Raw genomic sequence first — 19,705 nt, forward strand, 5'->3', positions numbered from 1 at the left:
ATAGGAGGATTAGAGACAGGTTTAAGCATGAAACGTGGAAAAGTTCATTTAAAATTTAAGACTTAATTTTAATTTAATTATACTACAACATCCTATTAATAAATGAAATTGAATTGAATAACATTAAATCTAATAATGCTTTTGTTCAATTTCAATTGAATTTGATTTGTATTATTAATTAATTTTATATTATTTTAAATTATAAATTAATTAAAAGTTATTATTTAAATCTGAATTGAATTTATAATATTATTTATTGTAATGTTTTTTCCTGACATTTTCTTATAATTATTAGCGCTATACACAAATGTTATAATCAAACGTAATAAAATTTATTTAATATACTTCAATTTAATGAATTAGTTCGCTTAAAAAAAAAAGAAAATACTATAATTTATTTTAAAAAAAATTTGGTTGATTTATATTTGATGCTTGAATAAGCTACTTAAAAATATTTTGCAATTCATTAGTAATTTTTTTTTGCTTAATATGGTAGAAGACTTGTAATCATTCGATGTTGATGTTTGTCATGGATTGTCACTTTATTTTTCACATCGAAACAGTAAATGTATACATATGAAATATATACAAATAAGCATAAACATATGCTGAAAACGTAAAATATGCAGCAACGTGTTGTGGCCCCTTACTCAAATGATCGTAATCTGAGTTGTACAAAATCTGACCTAAACCTGAGAGTAACAGGGTAATTAATCTGAAAATAATAAGCTTGCGCGTGCCTTAGAATTTTATAATTATAAATTACTGCTTGCATATAGATATAAACATATAAACTTCATAATGTACATAATGCATGAGTAACCATGACAGTTTATTCATATCTTGCCTTCAAGGTGTGTGACGTGTGGGAGAAGTACTAAGGAGATTTTAAATCACTTGTTTCGCCATTGTGATGTTGCTTCTAAATTGTGGGGAATATTATGCAAAGAAGCAAAGTTATGTTAGGCTATTTATTCTGAAGCTTTGTTAATCGAGTGCATTTGCTTTTGGGAAAGGGAGGAAACCTACTTGTTAGGAATTTCATTGCATGGATATTGATAATTCTATGACAACATCAATTTATATATTTGTATGTCAGCATCTTCATTCGACATATCATTGAGTTTTCTTTAGTACTGTAATTTTCTAATTACTTAGATGATATCAAGTGTTGCAACAGTGCCTGAGAACAATAACAGATACATGCAAATTAGGGTTTAATGTATTATATGTTTGTGGATGGAAGGATCATGTTTTTATCTACGAATATCTTAAAAATGCAACAAATATATTAATAATGAGAGAAGTTAAACTGTTATAAAGTTGTTAAGCTTAGAGTTCAACAAAATAACTCCCAAAAGCAAAAGATCTATTAAGCTTAATAAATCACAAAAGTTTCATGTCCCAAATATACATGTCAATAGTCCTTCTAAGACTAAGGACACCAAGTGATAAGAGCAGCTTTGCCAAAATCCATTACGAGTTAGATCTATTAATTTTTTGGAAATTGCAATAAATTATAATGACTATAAAACTCAATAAACAAACTAAAAACTCAATAAACAAACTAACTTTTTCATATAGAGAAATAGACATGAGTACAAGCTTATTTGCATTTAAAGGTTTCATATTTCGCAAATCAATTACAAATACTCATGTTCTTATTATAGGAATGCACCTTCTTTATCATCACTTAGTAAAACTTCACATATCACATCACATAATGAGCCTAAATCACTTGTTGGCGACCTATTCTACATAATACATATATCAATCTCGAAGGAAATGCCACATATACCAGAAGGCTCCATGTAACAATATAAGTGTCTATTGTGCAAGTAACAAGCTCATTACTATAACACCCAAAATCTAACATGTATGGAGCACGTAAAAAAAGAGGTTACTCACAAATTTGAATTCGTTACACAAAAATCTCAAACTGAAATATCTCAAATTTTATTAATCAAATCGACAAATCCACAAGTCTAATAGTAAACATTTTCTTGCGAAAACATAAATATAACAAAAGTTCCAAAACTCTCCAAATACAAGTTCATAAGATAAACAAAATTAAAGGAAATAGAAATTCATTCTTCTCATATTCAACTAGCAAAAGTAAATCTCTATCTCTAAAGATAAGCACGCCTCTCAACAAATTACTCAATAGCAAAAAGTAATGATGAGAGAGAAGTTGTCAACTCGAAAAGTAAAACTATTCCCAATGAACTAGAGTTATTAGGTACCAAATGTATTGCAAGTTTTACTTTTCTTATCGAAACATATCTGAAAAACATAAGTTTTAAAAAATTATATATTATAACAGAAGGACACAATTCATAAGTGATTCAAAATATCAAAAGCACAATTAACCATGAAAACAAATCTTATAACATGTATACATATAAAAAAAAAAGGTTAGTTCATGTCACACAATGTTACCTATACTCCTAATGACCTAGCCAAAAAAAGAATAAGAGCCACAATAACATTTGCACATTTAGAACAAAAACCTAGCATTGGTCTAGGACATATATATTGTATAATACGATTAGAATCATAATCAGAATGGTTATGGACAATGTGCCAAAATATTTAAATTTATTTTTCATATGCAACGACTTGCACGTGGCATTTTGTACAGTATGTGTCGCTTCGTGGCATTTTAACCCTTGAGAGGTGGGCCTTATACAGCCTCAAGAGGCGACCCCCACATAAATTTTCTTAAATAATCTTAATCGAATATGTGAACAAAGCATTCATATCGGATTCATAAATATCATAATAATGATTTAGGCTTGCAAGCATTTTATGGATAATTTCATAAAAGATAATAATTTAACAAAACAAATCACACATTTAAAGACATTTATAATATTTTGTTAAAACCATAAAATAATATAATTTTCAGATTTGAGAACATTTAAATTAACTAATTTTGTTATGAAAATCAATTAATTTTTAAAAATTATAAAACACATGTACTTATAATAGAATCAAAATAATCATACATATTCAACATATTAGGAATGAAGTTACTTATCTTTATAAAAACAATAATCTAAATAGATCTCTAAGCCTCCAGCAGCCTCAAATACCTTAAACAAATACAAGATATAACTATTAACAACTTATTCCGATATCCTAATTTTCTAACTCATACCCGTACAAGTTTGATTTTGTGAATTATTAACCAGAACGACACAAAATTATATAGAGTTATTCTAAACATCCATGGGTGTCTCTCCCAAAATTTTTAAGACGATCCGATGGCAAAAACATTTCCAAAACTATTTGTTTCTTGACAAGTTCAAAATTGTCTGACAATGTCTTAACTAAATAGTATAGGTTCTGATATTTCATAAAGTTTTATATTAATAAAAAAATTATGAAATTAAAACTAGGAAATTAGATACATTTACTATCCTCTATTTAAAATTTCAAAATTTTCTGAGTTCATTTGAAACTACAAATAATTTTGTGAATTTGGTCATTCTGCTAATCATAGTTTTCTAGTGCAACAGTGTTTGTCTCGAAAATCCATATAAAATCATAAATAAGGTCAAAACTTATGAAATAAAATTTATTCAAAGAGCCCTACATGTCTAGTTTATAGAAAGTTAAGATTTTTCTCAAGAATCATTTTTAAAATATACGTTTTATTATAAGATCTTTATCCTGTTAAAAAATTGTTCAGTGTGTTTATTGTGTCATGAGTTAACTAAAAAGACTTAATAATAAACTAATGCACTAAATAAAACTTAAACACATCATAAATCACCCACAAAGGCCTATAACATTCTAAAATCATGAAAAAAAACTAGACTCCTAATAGAACACAAAGGTAAGAAATCTAATAGAGCACAGGAAGGGTAAGAGTTAACAACCATTAAAATCATCTCCTAAGCAACAATTTGAATCCTAAGATATGAGCAGAGTGATGACCAACTATGAAAAAAGGTTGTTGTGAATTTAGAGTTATGAAAGAGGAACAAAAGCTATGAATTTATAGGAAATTATTGGAAACCGTATTTATTTTGGAAAGAATAAATGTTTTCCAAAATTATCTTATGAATCCTAATTAGAGATAAAACAATCTTTATTAATAAGGAAAGAAAGTTTCTACATGTAAGAATTATTTTCGTCTCGTAATTCTTTAAGAATTATTTTCCTCTCATATTTCTTTTTTTTTTCCCTAAGAACGTTGGGTATTACGTTACAACTTCACCTATCATTTTCATAGGTACATATCCTAAATGTGGCACTTTACACCATGCATGACACTTTACGGCTCCATATGTGGTCTTCGTACATCAATCCATAAAATTTAACATAATAACAAACTTTATGAATCATAAACTATAATTATGATTAAAAAACATAATTTTCTTTTTTCATATGAAGACTTATAAGAAACATTTATATGTTCATACTTACTCCAAAACCTACCTCAAACACATTCTCAAATACACTTGACAAAAACTTCCATAAAGTATATATCAAAATGATCTTTCTAAAAATCAGACAAATATATATGTTCATTGTAGTCTTAGTTAAGTCTAGTTTACTTACCTCTTGAAGGTTACATTAATAAGCTTAATCTCGTAAACTAATCAGTGTAACTTAACATCGATTTTGAACTCACGCCAACATCATCATGTGCATATATAATTACAGACTCCATTCTCATCAAGGAGTCATATCTTATAACCATCTATATCTTGATATTCCTTTTTTCACAATAGTAGAAAGTTACTGATTAGCCCTTACTTTTTTTTATTAAATAAAATACTAACTCAAAAATGATGACATTTTTTAGGGCTTAAATGGACTCATAAGCACATAGGTAGTAAAAATTTCAATGCCAAATTCATTTAAAATCTATTTCAAATTAAATTCAAGATTATCAAATCCTAAAATATAGAATCTAGCATTGAGGACCCTTTACTCATCAATTTAAAACAATTAAAGTATAAGGAATTAGGGCTCCAACTTTAGATATGATAAACTAGACATTTAAAAGAGTACATTTATGTTTCATATTTTTTTGAGAAAGTTTGGTCAGTCTAAACATTTTTTTCCTTCTTAGAACATGGTAGAAATGTCAAATTTTCAGAATCTCAATGCCTAATTCAAAAATTTATTAAAAATAGAATTTAATTCATCTTCTAGTGGATCAAAATTATATGCAACCCTCAATATGTCTATTTTTACTAGATATGAATAACTTATCAAGGCATAAAATAGATAATTTTAAATAATTTTTAAAGTGAGTGATTGTAAAAATAATTGTGCACATTTAATTAATCATCATGGCTTTCACTTAATCAATAATTCCTCAACATATAATACCCATGAAAATCATATACTAACCTAAAGACTCAAAACTCCTAAATCTTAATCATAGAGATCAAACACAATAATTCTAAGTTTATACAAGAAATAAAGAACACAAATTTCAAAGAAATGATATAAATAACGCAACAATTTTTGCAATTCTATGACAAAAAATCTATAAAAACTTTGGCTACTCTCTCTCTAACATCTCCTAGCCGACAACGCAACCATACAGGGGAGATAGCGCTCGATCCAAAATTTTTTCCCATTTATATCTAGGGTAGTGGGTTTGGATGGGCTGGCCATAAAAAAAGAACTTTGGCCCAATAACAATCCTAAGCCCAAACTCAATAAGTCCAACGCTAATACATTATTAATACTAAGGGTGGGGCTATTTGCACTCAAAAAATTATTTTAGACACTATAATTTTAATAAAAATATATATTACAAAAATACCCATACTATAAATTACTATTAAGGACATTTTTTTATAAGTTAATATTATACAATTGTTTTGAACATACATATAACATGCTCATTATTCATTTTTAATTATCATACTTTAAACCCTAAAACTTTTATTTTCAATATCTGAATTTAACATTTAGATGAATAATAAGGAAATCAATATTAAAAAAATTTAATTATACAGTATGTGTGATACATTTTTTTTTAAAAATAAAATAAAAAAGTACTATGAATGAACTTTCTTTTTTACTTTCACCATTCTTCTCATATTCTTCATCTCTACATCTTCCTCCTCTCTTTTTTCTGCTTCGTCCCTTCTTCTCATCACCTTCATCTTTATGACTTCTTTCTTTTTTTGGTTAGTATCTATGGAATATAATTCTTTTTATTATATTCTCATTGCAAGTTATTTTGGGTGTAAAATTCAATATTGAACATAAATAACAAAAAAATTAATAACTAATTTTATATTAATTTTTTTTTTACAACTTGAGTTAATTATATTGTTGTAAGTACATGTTAAATCTCTTAAAATTGGTGTGTTGAATATTTTTATTAGTGTTTTAAGTAAATAAAGTTAAATAATTTAAATAGTTTAAGTAAGGATATTTTTGAAATTTTAAAGAGTGTACAAAGTAAAACTTAATCTTTTATAATTTGTGCATGAGTGTGTAAAGTAATAGAGTGTTCAAAGAAATATTTAGAGTGCAAATAGCCCCACCCTAATACTAATAATGGTAGCAACAAATAACAATAACAATAATAATAAGACCGATTAACAAATACCAATAATAACAACAATAGAATCAAAATAATATTAAGAATTACTCACTTGATTGCTAAGTATTAATTATTCATAATTCAATATCGATTCGATCCGAAATCTCTTATTGAATTGCTCATTCAATGAGAATTCTCAATATTCTGCCTTGAAGAGGACTCGAAGCTCCACGCTCTTGAGCACGAGATTTTGAGTCTCGCATGTCTACCATTTCACCACCAAGGCATCTTGAAAGTGAATCGTATTCTATGAAGGTGATATCTATCTAGTGTGATGTATGGAATATATAATAAGGGTGGAGTGGAGCATTTCTAGTGATCGGTCGTGTCATATAATGATATAAGCCCCAATCGGACATCCAATTGCTTCGATTTGAATTATCTGGAGGATGCCTTATATATATTAATATTATATAAAAAAAGATAGACAATCAAACCTATTTTTCGATTCAATAGAAGCCCAAAGAGGTGAATAGGGTCCCACGAGAGAGATATAAAAAGCAGGTCCGATTACGCCTATTCCTAATCTTAAATCCTAAATGGCATCTTTCTGCCTAATATAACATAGGTGAATGGCATCTTTCTGCCTATTCAGTGCAATCCGGTTAATCCCTCAGAGCTGATTCAATTGCATTTGTAAGAGCGGAGTTGTCAACTTCTCTTCCTCCAACAGTTTAGTCTGTGCATTCATGTGCAGCAGATTCGTTCAAAGACGATTCAATAGCAACCCCTCTTTGCAACCTATACCTCTCGCAAGATGGACAGCTCATAGCTTTACCCCCTCGATGGAGCCCGTCTATGCGGTATCCCTGCATTCCCTCAGGCTGGCCGCGTAGCACGGAACAAGTATGGCCGTCCCTTGTTGAGATGTACTATTAAACGGGTTATCCGCTAAGAATGTCTACGTGGTGGACTTGACTTTACCAAAGATGATGAGAACGTGAACTCCCAACCATTTATGCGTTGGAGGGGCCCTTTCTTATTTTGTGCGGAAGCTATTTCTAAAGCGCAAGCTGAAACAGGTGAAATCAAAGGTCATTACTTGAATACTACTGCAGGAACATGCAAAAAATTAGAAAAGGGCTGTCTTTGCCAGAGAGTTCCTTTTGGTTTCTCCGCTAAGGCATGCCTATAGAAGATCCTTGTGGCTACTCACAAGGGGAGTTCGGTTCGACCATTGGTTCGTTTAGTAGTAGGTCTCGACAGGGAAACTACAATAGCAAATTGCTAGTTCCACCACTCTTAGTGGTGAACCTTGATATCGGTTTCACTGCAAGCCTCACTCTATACTGGGTGAGGTGTAGGGATTCTAGCCAGCGGATTGCGCCTATAACAAGTTCTCCAATGAGTCGATTTGCTCACGAGAAATCCTTCTATTCTCAGTTTCGGGGTGAAACCCTATTACCAGACAGAAGAGGAGGTTTAAGAAGAGGAATAGGAGGAGGAAGAGGAAGATGATAACAAGGTGGCAGAAATTACAAATAAGAAGTCTCATATGCGTAAGGTCCCAACAGCTTGTAATCTTTTAAATCTAGTAAATTACTTAATAATTGAGCATGAGCCGTAGACATAGGGATTTGGACTCCAAACCACATGAAAATCTTTTGTAAGTTTTTACTTTTATGCACTTTATTTTCACTAATTTATTTAATTAACTTTTAGTTAATAAGCCTACTGAAATTGGATCTATCACTAATCTTCAAAGAAGTGCAGTCAGCCCTCTTGTGCGTGACTCGGAATGAAAGAAACATTAGAATGTTCAAAGAGTCAAAGGAGACAATATTGACGGCTGCTGGATAGTGTTCACCTTTCCAGTGTCGGTCACTAAGGATTTCCAAGACACTTCCTTTTTCTTCATTCATGTTAATTGAATGGTTGTTTTAGGGATTTAATTAGAATGCATCTTGTTTATTTACATATTTATTTTTGTATAGAACCTTTTGGGTGAATACCTGGTCCACTACTTGTGCAATATGTCCATTATTTATTAATATATTCCCAGTTTTCTTATTAAAACAAAATGGATATTATACATAACATTCATATTTGAACTACGCCAAATAGTACATGGAGAATTACCTGCAACGCTGGGTGAAAAACATCATGTGGAATCAAAGTGAATTTAACGGTAAGGTTACCATCCTTGTGGTTCGCTACTATATATGTGACATAATTAATCATATGATATGCATAAAAATAATCATATCATGTTATTAAATTAAATTGTAATAAAAGTAATTTGCTAATTAGTTCTATTTACTTACAATTTTTTTAGGGCTCTTGTGGATTCTTGGGTCTTCTAAAATACAAGATTTCACAAATAATTTGTTAGAATGATATGTATAATTAAACTTGCTATACTTTTATAAATTTTATTAGTTAAACACAAAGGTACAATGTATGAAACTCGAAAACAGGACGTAATTCTTAATAAGGTTACTAATGCCTTATTAAAACTTCAATATAACTACTCGAACTTTATATACTTATTACTATTCTTGAAATTTAATTCAAACCATTCCAATTCCAAGACTTCCAATCTACCTTCTAATTCTTTCTTCTTTTCTTTTTCTTATTTTCTTATGTCTCGTCCCTTTCATAGTTTCACTCCCTTTTATCTTTTTTTTATGGAAAATGATAAACAAACTCAAAGAAGACAAAAAGATGACAGAAACGCAGCGTTCAATTGCCGTTTTACGCGTTAAGTTCTGCTTCTTTTAGTCTTGCGTGGACCCACAAGAAATAATAAAATAAAAAAAAAGAATGGAAAGCTGGTCATTTCTCCCCCTCCCCAACTACTCATTTTCATTTCCTTAGTTTACTTCCCCTCCACTCATTTTTACTCCCCCTCCATTTGCTTCGTTACCAGACTCCCCCTGGACGGCAGCTGCTTCTTGTTCTCGCCAAGCCCCTTCTTTTTTTTTTTTCTCGCCCAGCCCCATTTGCTTCGTTACCGGACGACGACCGCTTCTTGTTCTTGCCCAGCCCAGATCTACAACGGACACGATCGACTCTTCTTCATCTACCCTTTCAAAGAGGAATTATCAGACCAATGGCAAAACTCACTCAGAAGCATCAACAACTTTGGGAAGCTCAAGTATGTGTTCTTATCTTCAACCGTTATTTTATTATTAGTGTGAGCTTATTGTCCCATGCTTACTAGTATAAAAATTTGCATTAATTTGGCATTGATGCAGTCAGCGGAGAATATGCAGCTTTGGACTATTATTGGTCAGTTGCAATCAGAACTAGCTGATTACAAGAGTCGCCTAAATAAACTTGAAGCTGAAATTTCATCTCGGAAACCAGCAGTGGAAGAGCCTGTTGTTCAAGTTCATGGGACTCCTTTAACCGGACAACCAGCAAAGAGAGGCAGACCGAGGAAATCAGCTGTTTTGGTTGATGTATTACCCACTCCTAATGAATCTTGTCCTCGAGCTCGAGGTAGAAAGCCTGCTGCAACATGTAAGGTTCAATCATCTGAAGCTAGAACACTTACTTTTGAGAAGGTCATCCTCAACAAAGTCGAAGATAAAGAAAAAGCTTGTCATTCCCTTGCCATTACACAACAGCCAGAAAATGATGAAAAGATCTCGAATCTAATCACCAAGAATTGCGGTAATTTGGAAGTCATCGAAACGATATGATGAAGTCTACATTAAACAATCAAGTTCATCAGGAAAATCCCAGAATCCAAATTCTTGACAATGCCGATGACTCAAAAACCGCATTTTCAATTCTTTCCGAGCAAGATAAATCAACCAATGGTAAAGGGTCTTTGGTTACACATACAGGAACTACAGCTAATGGGAGTTTCCAGAACTGGTCGTCTGACATCACTCCTGAAAGCTGCGGAAGAAATGTGTTCACTCAAGGTTTCTGTGAAAATGGCAGTGTTATCAGACAAGGCGAAAAGCATATTCCTGGATGGAGTTTCATCCATGAGGATAATGCTTCAGAGCAGCTTGAAGATGCTGTTGTTGGATCAGTTAAGGATGACAATGACAAGGAAATGGTAGATGATGCCACCTCAGGTGGTGAGGATGAAATTGCTCCAGAAAAAGTTGAGTGCGCATATCCGTGGATGGTGAGATAGTATCTGACTTGAATGCCAACAAGTATTGGTGGCATAGCACTGAGTGATAACTGGTAATAGCATTAGAATCCTTGCCTATCATTTTGCATTCAGATTTATCTTGGATGAGATTATATGTAGTGATGATGATGTATAATTCTGCTTATTTGGATTCCCCTCTATATGTACCTACAAAGAGAGGTTAGTCCAAAATTTTGCAGTGATGCAGGATTAACATCGGGAGTTAATTTTTGAAGATACAAGGCCTTTGAACTTGAAGTTTATATGTCCAAATATATGTCCCATACTTAGTGTACAGCATAACTGGACAAGCGAATCAGATACAAGAATAATACAGAGAGGGAGCTGGTTTTTCCTTCCAAAATGCAAATGGGTCACGTTGAGTAAATGAGAGGTGAGAGATGGAGAGAGAGGGAACAACAACACAAACTCCTTGAGAAAAAAAATCATCCGTTACTTTTGTGGCTTTCTTTTAATTATTTTATTTTTAAATGAAAAAAGTAATAGACAAAAAAGTAAATAAAAAAAAGTAATAGACAAGAGTTAAGATGGTGAGTGGTGTTGAAGCAACAGATAAAGGAACCCACATTTTTGTCGTCGCAGAATTCGAATAGCATAACTCTTCTTTTATTACTTTCCTTTTTCTCTTTTCTTTTCTCTGTCTTATATTCTTATTTTTTCTTTCTCTTTCACTGTTTCACTCTCCTTTCCTTTTCTCTAATTTCTTTCCTTTGTAATTTCTTCTTTCTCATTGTCATGTCACATTGTCACTCTTGGCCCTCCCAAATTTCTCGATAATATATTTAATTTTCCTTATTTAATTATGTAGCTCTATAGGCCTTAAATTAGCTAGCCTTGTTAATCAAAAGAAAAATGATATTTATTCATAGCTGGTTACAAAGCCGCCTTATTAAGCCATATATGACGTTAAAGTGTTTTTTCATTATTTTTTCAATTAACCATAAAACTATAGGATGTTAACATGTTCTTTCATTATTTTTTTCAACTGACTCAAATACCATATAGTGTTAACTTATTCCGACTGACATTCGAATTTTTTTTTTTAATGAATATCAATTTTCTATTCCAATGTTAATTATTCGATTAACAGTGCCTGATAAAGGGATGGCTGCAGATGCTTAAGAAAGAGTATGTACTCTTATTTCATACAACCTTTCTAATTCATTGTCTGCAGAAGAATCATCCGATTTTAAAATGAGAAAACTACCGAGGCATCCAGAAGCCTACGAACCACAAATGATAGCAATCGGTCCTATTAAGGGCCGCCATTTTCGAAATTGGCAAGAGATGAAAGAACACAAAATGGGCTTTCTGAAAAAAGCTTCGCCAGCGAAGAGGGGAAGATGATCATCATAACGTAAGAAGATATGTGAAGGCCATGGGAGAATTACAAGAAAGAACTCTTAGTTGTTATTTATGCATCTTCATATCGTGATTCAGCAGGCCATTATTTTCTGGAAATGAAGCTGCTTCATGCTTGCTTCATCGTGAGATGTTTCGCAAGTTTAAGCTGCGATAATCGGACAGCAGTGATGAACAAGTTTTCGCGACCAAGTTAGATCCGCAATAAACTGGGTCGTGATTTTCTGTTAGCTGGCAATCAACTTCAATTCTTCGTTCTTCAGGATTTCTATGACAAGATTAAGATGCCAAGTTTTTCGAGAGTGTTAAGGATGTTAAGGAAGCTCATCTGGTTAGCTGTACAATAAGCAAAACAAAAGATAAAGCAGAGGATTGCAGCAGCTGCAGCATTCAGTTGAAGGTTGATGACATGGCTGTCCAGGTGGCACCAGGAGGTTATGTAATTACCAGCACACGTGAAGATTCGTTTTGATTTAGTTAGTCAGTGTTAACAATGCATTTCGTGCTGTTACCTTCAGCTTTGTATATAAACAATAATGTAATCATTTTGTAAAGATTGATTCAGCATGAATAAATGAATTCCAGAATTCTCTGAACTTCAGTTTTATTTTCCTCAGATTTTCTTTCACTTTCTCATCAACCAAACAGTCACTAAAACAATTTTAACTTGGTATCAGAGCCAGTATGACTTCAGTACATCTAGCCTCAACTTCTAATACAGTTCATAATGCTGCCATTAATTCAAGCACAGTTACCTTTTCATTTAACACTCCTGTTAAGCTGGATCAATCGAATTACTTGATTTGGAAATCTCAAGTTCTTGCTTCGATTCGTGGCAATAGACTGGAAAAATTCATTGATGAATCAGTAACTCCTCCACCTTCACATACTGCTCAAAGAGTTGGTGATGATCTCAGATCTGTTGAGAATCCAGAGTACATCACCTGGAAATCACAAGATCAGATGCTTCTTGGATGGCTGCTTTCTTCAATGAGTGAAGGCATCATCAGTCTAGTCTTCAGTCTAGAAACTTCTCTTGAGGTTTGGAAGGCTATTAAGGTACAATTCGGCTCACAGTCAAAATGTAAATTGTTGCATCTAAGGTACATGATGAATTCAACTAGGAAAGATGATTTGAAAGTTACTGATTATTTCATTAAGATGAAGAATATAGCTGATAATATGGCAGCTGCTGGAAGTGCATTAAGTGATGATGATTTGATTTTGCACATACTTTCTGGTTTAGGACCTGAATATAACTCTGTAGCCACATACATAACTGGTTAAATTGGTGTTGGAAAAATGAATGTAAATGAGGCTTATGCAATGTTGTTAACTCAAGAAGCTAGGATAGAACAACAAGCACATATGCTTGCTGGTATGGATGTGAAACAAAACTTTGAAGCAAATTTAGTTCAGAATAGAGGATTTAAGAAAGGTTTTACATCTGGAGGAAAGAATTTTGGTGGTTATGGATATAATCTTGGCTTTGGAAATGCTGGAAATTATGGATATGGTGGTTATAAAGGAAATTCTGGAGGTGCTGGAGCAAATGGAGGAAATATGTCTGGTGTTAATTTCCAGCAAAGAGGATATTCTGGTGACAATCAAAGAAATGGAGGGAACTGGAATCAGAATACTGGAGGATATGGCAACTTCAGTAATAAGCCATCTGGAAATGTCAAACCTCAATGGAATGCCTCTAAACCTACCTGTTAAATTTGCTTCAAAGCAGGTCACACTGCTAATATTTGCTGGAAACTTGAGGAGTTCATTGCTTCAAGTGCTTATAAGCCACCACCAAATAGGAATCCTAAGTCAGCCTATCTAGCAAATATGGATGGAGCTTCAGATACCAACTGGTATCTTGACAGTGGGGCAACACATCACCTTACTAATGACATGAACAACATGCATTCTGCTGAGCCTTTTTGCAGGTATATCTAAACTTGTAGTTGGTAATGGTGCTGGTCTGAGCATTACTCACCTTGGTCATGCTACTTTAAAAATGCTTGATGGTAATACCAATGCTTCATTTACACTCAATCTTACCAACATATTGCTGGTGCCTCAAATCACCAAAAATCTCATTAGCATATCTCAGCTAACCAAAGACAATAATGTGATAGTTGAGTTCACTGACAAATTTTGTTTTGTGAAGGACAAGGTGAAGAATTTGATCATACTGCAGGGCAAGGCTGATAAAGGTTTATACAGATTGCTATTGGTGTCACCCAATAAAACACATTCTCATTCTCGAACTCATGTCAAAAGTATTGAGTCTGCTGTTCCAGCTGCTCCTCTTTCAATGTTTTCTGCTGTTTCTTCTTATTTGCAAGATAAACTCTCTTGTCCATACACTACTTCAGTTCCATGTATGAATTCTAGGTGTTTGTTGAGTACTGCTGTTTTACATCAGAGGCTAGGACATCCAAGTTCAAAAATATTAGATCATGTACTCAAAACTTATCCAGCCTTGAAGGTAATAAATGGAAGTAAATTTGTTGAATCTTGTGATGCTTGTATGATGGGAAAGTTACATAGATTACATTTTCCAGCTAGTTTCATCAAAACCAACAGTCCCTTAGAACTTTTACACATAGATTTATGGGGGCCAGCTCCTGTACTTTCCTCACAAGGCTATAGATACTATGTAAGCTTTGTTAATGATTTTACAAGGTTTACCTGGATATTTCCATTAAAAACCAAAAGTGAAACTCTCTCTGTTTTCAAAATCTTCAAAACTCAGATTGAAAAACAGCTTAATAGATCTATCAAGTGCTTACAATCTGATTGGAGTGGTGAGTTCAGATCTTTTGTTCCTTATCTCCATCAAGAAGGCATTTTGTTCAGGCATTCTTGTCCTTACACACATAACCAAAATGGAACAGTAGAGAGGAAGCATAGACATATCACAGAACTTGGCTTAACCTTACTTGCACAAGCTATTTTACCTATAAAATTCTGATGGGAATCATTTCACACAGCCACTTACATCATTAATAGACTACCTACTCCTGCATTATCTATGAAATCACCATATGAAACAATTTTCCATTTGAAACCAGATTACAACTTTCTTAGAAGTTTTGGGTGTTCCTGTTTTCCTTTTCTCAGGGATTACAATAAACACAAATTCTCTTTTCATACTTCTAAGTGTGTCTTCTTAGGTTACAGTCCTCTCCATAAAGGATATAAATGTTTGCATCCTTCTGGAAAAGTGTATATATCAAGTCATGTTTTATTTGATGAAAATTCTTTTCCATATCCATCACTTTTCAATCACTCTTCTTCTCAACTAAATACTTCAGTTTCTCAATACAATCCTTTCCAGACATACTCTTTGCCAGTATCAAACAGCAATCTTAACACCTTTGCAGCTGATGCACTAGGTAATGATCTCATTTCTCCTTGTCTAAATACAAATGCTTCTTTCAATTCACCTAATACTTCACCTATCTCTTCATCTTCAACTACACAAAATAACCATACTTCTCACTGTCCATCATCATCTGAAGCTCAAATGTCCCCATCTTCACTTACTCCAGTTTCAAATTCTCAGCCCAACACTATAACCTCAACTCATCACATGATAACCAGAGCAAAAGCTGGTATTTTTAAACCCAAAGCCTTTCTTACTTCACACAACAGTCTTGAACCAAATACACCTTCTGAAGCATTGTCTGATCCAAATTGGAAAGCTACTATGCAAACTGAATATGATGCACTCATCAAAAACAACACCTGGAGTCTTGTACCAATATGTTCAGATTTCAAAGTTGTTGGCTGCAAGTGGGTTTTCAGAACAAAATATAACACTGATGGATCAGTTTCCAAGCATAAGGCTCGACTGGTTGCAAAAGGATTCCATCAAACTGCAGGGGTTGACTACTCAGAAACTTTCAGCCCTGTGATTAAATCCTCTACAGTTAGAGTTATCTTGAGCTTAGTTGTGATGCAAGGCTGGAAAGTTAGGCAAATCGACATTAATAATGCCTTTCTTAATGGAGATTTGACAGAAGATGTATACATGACACAACCAGAGGGATTTACAGTTACAGAAGGTTATGTATGCAAGCTCAACAAAGCTCTTTATGGGCTGAAACAAGCTCCAAGAGCCTGGTATGACAAGCTTAAACTTTGTCTCACCACCTGGAACTTCTTCAACTCCAAAGTAGATACATCATTGTTCATCGAACATGACATCAAAGGACTGATCATAGTTCTTATTTATGTTGATGATATCTTAGTCACAGGACCTGATTCTGCTGCTTTGGAAGAGTTTATTACTAAACTGAGCAAAGTTTTTGCTTTAAAGGATTTGGGGTTACTTGCTTACTTTCTGGGTGTGGAAGTCTGCTATACAGATCATGGGATGCATCTTTCACAAACCAAATATATTAAGGATCTGTTAAGTAGAGCTTCAATGCAAGACTGTAAAGGTACTGACACACCTTTCAGCACAGGTCTCAAGCTGGAAAGGCATGCTAGGGGACCCTTGGGGCAGGAGTTTGAAAACCCAACCCTTTATAGAAGTCTTGTTGGAGGTCTTCAGTACTTAGTATTGACAAGACCTGATATTGCATACTCTGTACATAAACTTAGTCAGTATCTTAGTTCTCCTACAATCCAGCATTGGTTAGCTTGTAAAAAGGTCCTCAGATATCTTCAAGCTACCATTACTCATGGTCTCTATCTACAGCAAGGGGAATCACTTGAAGTTGCTGGTTTAAATGGTTATTCAGATGCAGATTGGGCTTGTGACATTGATGATAGAAAATCCATTGGAGCTTACTGCATTTATCTCGGCAACAATTTAATTTCTTGGTCATCCAAAAAGCAAGGGGTTGTTGCTAAGTCCAGTACTGAAAGTGAATACAGGGCCTTATCATCAGCATGTTCAGAACTCTCCTGGCTTCAGTCTTTGTTTTCAGAATTAAACATAGCTCAGTTGCCTACTTCAGTGCTTTGGTGTGATAACCAAAGTGCAGGGGCACTAGCTAGAAATCTTGTGTTTCATTCTAAGTCCAAGCATATCGAGTTAGATGTGCATTACATTAGAGATAAGGTTCTCAGCAAAGACTTAGAAGTTCGATATATTCCTACTGAGGAGCAAGTAGCTGACATTCTCACCAAACCTTTATCTTTCTCTCAGTTCAGCTATCTTCGATCCAAGCTCAATGTCATCAACAGACCATTGAGCTTGAGGGGGGATGTTAAGGATGTTAAGGAAGCTCATCTGGTTAGCTGTACAATAAGCAAAACAAAAGATAAAGCAGAGGATTGCAGCAGCTGCAGCATTCAGTTGAAGGTTGATGACATGGCTGTCCAGGTGGCACCAGGAGGTTATGTAATTACCAGCACACGTGAAGATTCATTTTGATTTAGTTAGTCAGTGTTAACAATGCATTTCGTGCTGTTACCTTCAGCTTTGTATATAAACAATAATGTAATCATTTTGTAAAGATTGATTCAGCATGAATAAATGAATTCCAGAATTCTCTGAACTTCAGTTTTATTTTCCTTAGATTTTCTTTCACTTTCTCATCAACCAAACAGTCACTAAAACAATTTTAACTGAGAGGCTTGGAAAGTCTGTCTTGCTCCCCGCCAACAGCATTTACAGAGACATAATCCACAATATGAACGAGTACTGTGACAGGCCTCGGAACAGAGTGATGGCGAACCCGTTTCGGCAAAATTATTTCAACAGTCGGTGGGGACTCATTCCCGTTTTGGCTGCTTTTTCTGCTTAACAACCGTGTTTTCTGTTTTAGCTTATTTCAAGTAGTCATCATCATCATGGTGGCCTCAGCCAGAGTGAAAAGGCTTTTGATTTGAAAGGAAATCAAATCCAGGGAGTTTCATGCATTGTGTTGCGGAGCATTTCATATCCGTTATATATATATAGACACACATATCACTGGCTATGTCATTGTGCTTGCATGTATTCCTGTCATCAACTCTTTCATAGTAGATGAATTGCTTTTTCCCTGTTGAATTGTCCTATATCAGTATAAATTACATGATAGAGCGGGATAGCAAAAGCAAAGTGATAGGATAGATAAACAGTAGATATTATTCTAGTACTGGATCTGACCACCTTGATTAAGTTACACTTTAACCGAAGAGTGTTTAGATCTCATTGTAATTCAAATGACTCAACGAGATTTTAATAATGCATTAAACGAGATTAGATTATGCTCTAATACAAACGAATTTAAATGATGCATGATAAACAGTAACTTTTGATGAGACAGTTTGAAGAAAATCATCCATTTTGTATATCCAATCAAAAATATTATCAAGATTACTGTCAAAATCTAGGATATTTTCAAACTCATTGAAATAATATGAGTTTTGATGCTCTATCTTTATCATTTTTTCCTCAAATTAAAAAAAAATCAATGGAAAAATTGTAGATAACCTGACTTTCAAGGTTAGGAGTTGTCAGTGGCCAGTGTCCGTGATTTTGTGAGAAGCAGTTAGATCTACAAGCTGTGATCGTGAGGAGCACGATGGTAGCCGCGATTAGTCAGACTCGCGATGGTTTTCACAAAATCTAGCTTGAAGTGGCAGTACTTTATAGTGATGTGGCTTACGGTTTTGTAGTGGAGATTCAACGGCTTTTTGGCCATGGATGGCTGGGCTTATGCGCTGATTGATAGACATTATGGTGGTGTAAATTGATGGAAAATAGTGGTGGTTTGGCAGTGGCAAGTGGTTGGAGAGCTCGCAGGTTTTGGTGTTTCGCAGAGGCTCTGGAGGTGGTTGGGGGTGGGGTTGGCTGGGATTTGATAGTTGGTGGCTGACGAGTCAGATGGTTGCAATGATGGGCGGGTAGTGGAGATGGTGGTGGTGGTGGGCAGTGGTTAGTTTTGATAATTTGGGATTTTTTATTTTTCTATTTTTTTCAGTGATAGATCTCGCAAGGATGGATGTGTATAGCCAAGAATGTTTCACAATTCGCATAGAACTGCTCTAATACTAACTGATAGAGCGGGGTAGTGGAAGCAGAACGATAAGGTAGATAAACATTAGATATTGTTCTAATATCTAACTAAACAAACTCGATTACATTACGCTTTAATTGAAACGTAATCAGATCTCATTTTAATCCAAACGATTCAATGAGATTCTAATATCGGGTTAAGCAAGATTAGCTGATACTCTAATCCAAACAAATTTACAAGAGAGATTTTCATAAATAATCTCAAAGGAAATTTTAAAAGAAGGATTTTATTGAATAATTGAAATTATGAAAAATAACAAAACGTCTCTATTTATAACAGAATAAACCTACTTCTCTAAATTAACTTTAAAAAAATTAAATTACAATTATAATAGAAATAATAGACTAAAATACATACCATAATTGACTCTAATTAAATAAAAAATATTAAAGAACTAAAATAATAAAATTCTAAAATCTTAAAATAATGACATGCATTATTATGTGTGATATGTGATATGAAACTCCATTTTTGTATAATTAAAATTGGATGAGTAGATTGTGCATATGGAACTTAATGGCTAGTACTGCTGTGAATTGAATTCTTAAACAATATATCCACGAGAATGCTTAATTGAGTAGTTTTCAAGTAATTTTATTTAAGTGAGTAGATTCTTAAGAAGGTAGGGGA

At 33.6% G+C, this 19,705-nt stretch overlaps 1 protein-coding gene and 1 non-coding gene across 2 annotated transcripts; both read left to right on the plus strand.

Moving 5' to 3' along the window:
* Window positions 1–9,614: 9,614 nt before the first annotated feature.
* Window positions 9,615–10,230, plus strand: LOC127899918 (uncharacterized). Its single transcript, XM_052434065.1, has 2 exons — window positions 9,615–9,680; window positions 9,781–10,230. The coding sequence occupies exons 1-2, from the start codon at window positions 9,636–9,638 to the stop codon at window positions 10,228–10,230; spliced, it is 495 nt and encodes a 164-aa protein (XP_052290025.1). The 5' UTR covers window positions 9,615–9,635.
* Window positions 10,231–13,262: 3,032 nt separating this feature from the next.
* LOC127900194 (small nucleolar RNA Z247) lies at window positions 13,263–13,399 on the plus strand. The gene has a single exon (XR_008052207.1). It is a non-coding gene; the product is annotated as a small nucleolar RNA Z247 (small nucleolar RNA).
* The last annotated feature ends 6,306 nt before the right edge of the window (window positions 13,400–19,705 follow it).

The sequence above is a fragment of the Citrus sinensis genome, chromosome 9 (assembly GCF_022201045.2).
Source record: "Citrus sinensis cultivar Valencia sweet orange chromosome 9, DVS_A1.0, whole genome shotgun sequence".
In the NCBI taxonomy this organism is placed as follows: Eukaryota; Viridiplantae; Streptophyta; class Magnoliopsida; order Sapindales; family Rutaceae; genus Citrus; species Citrus sinensis.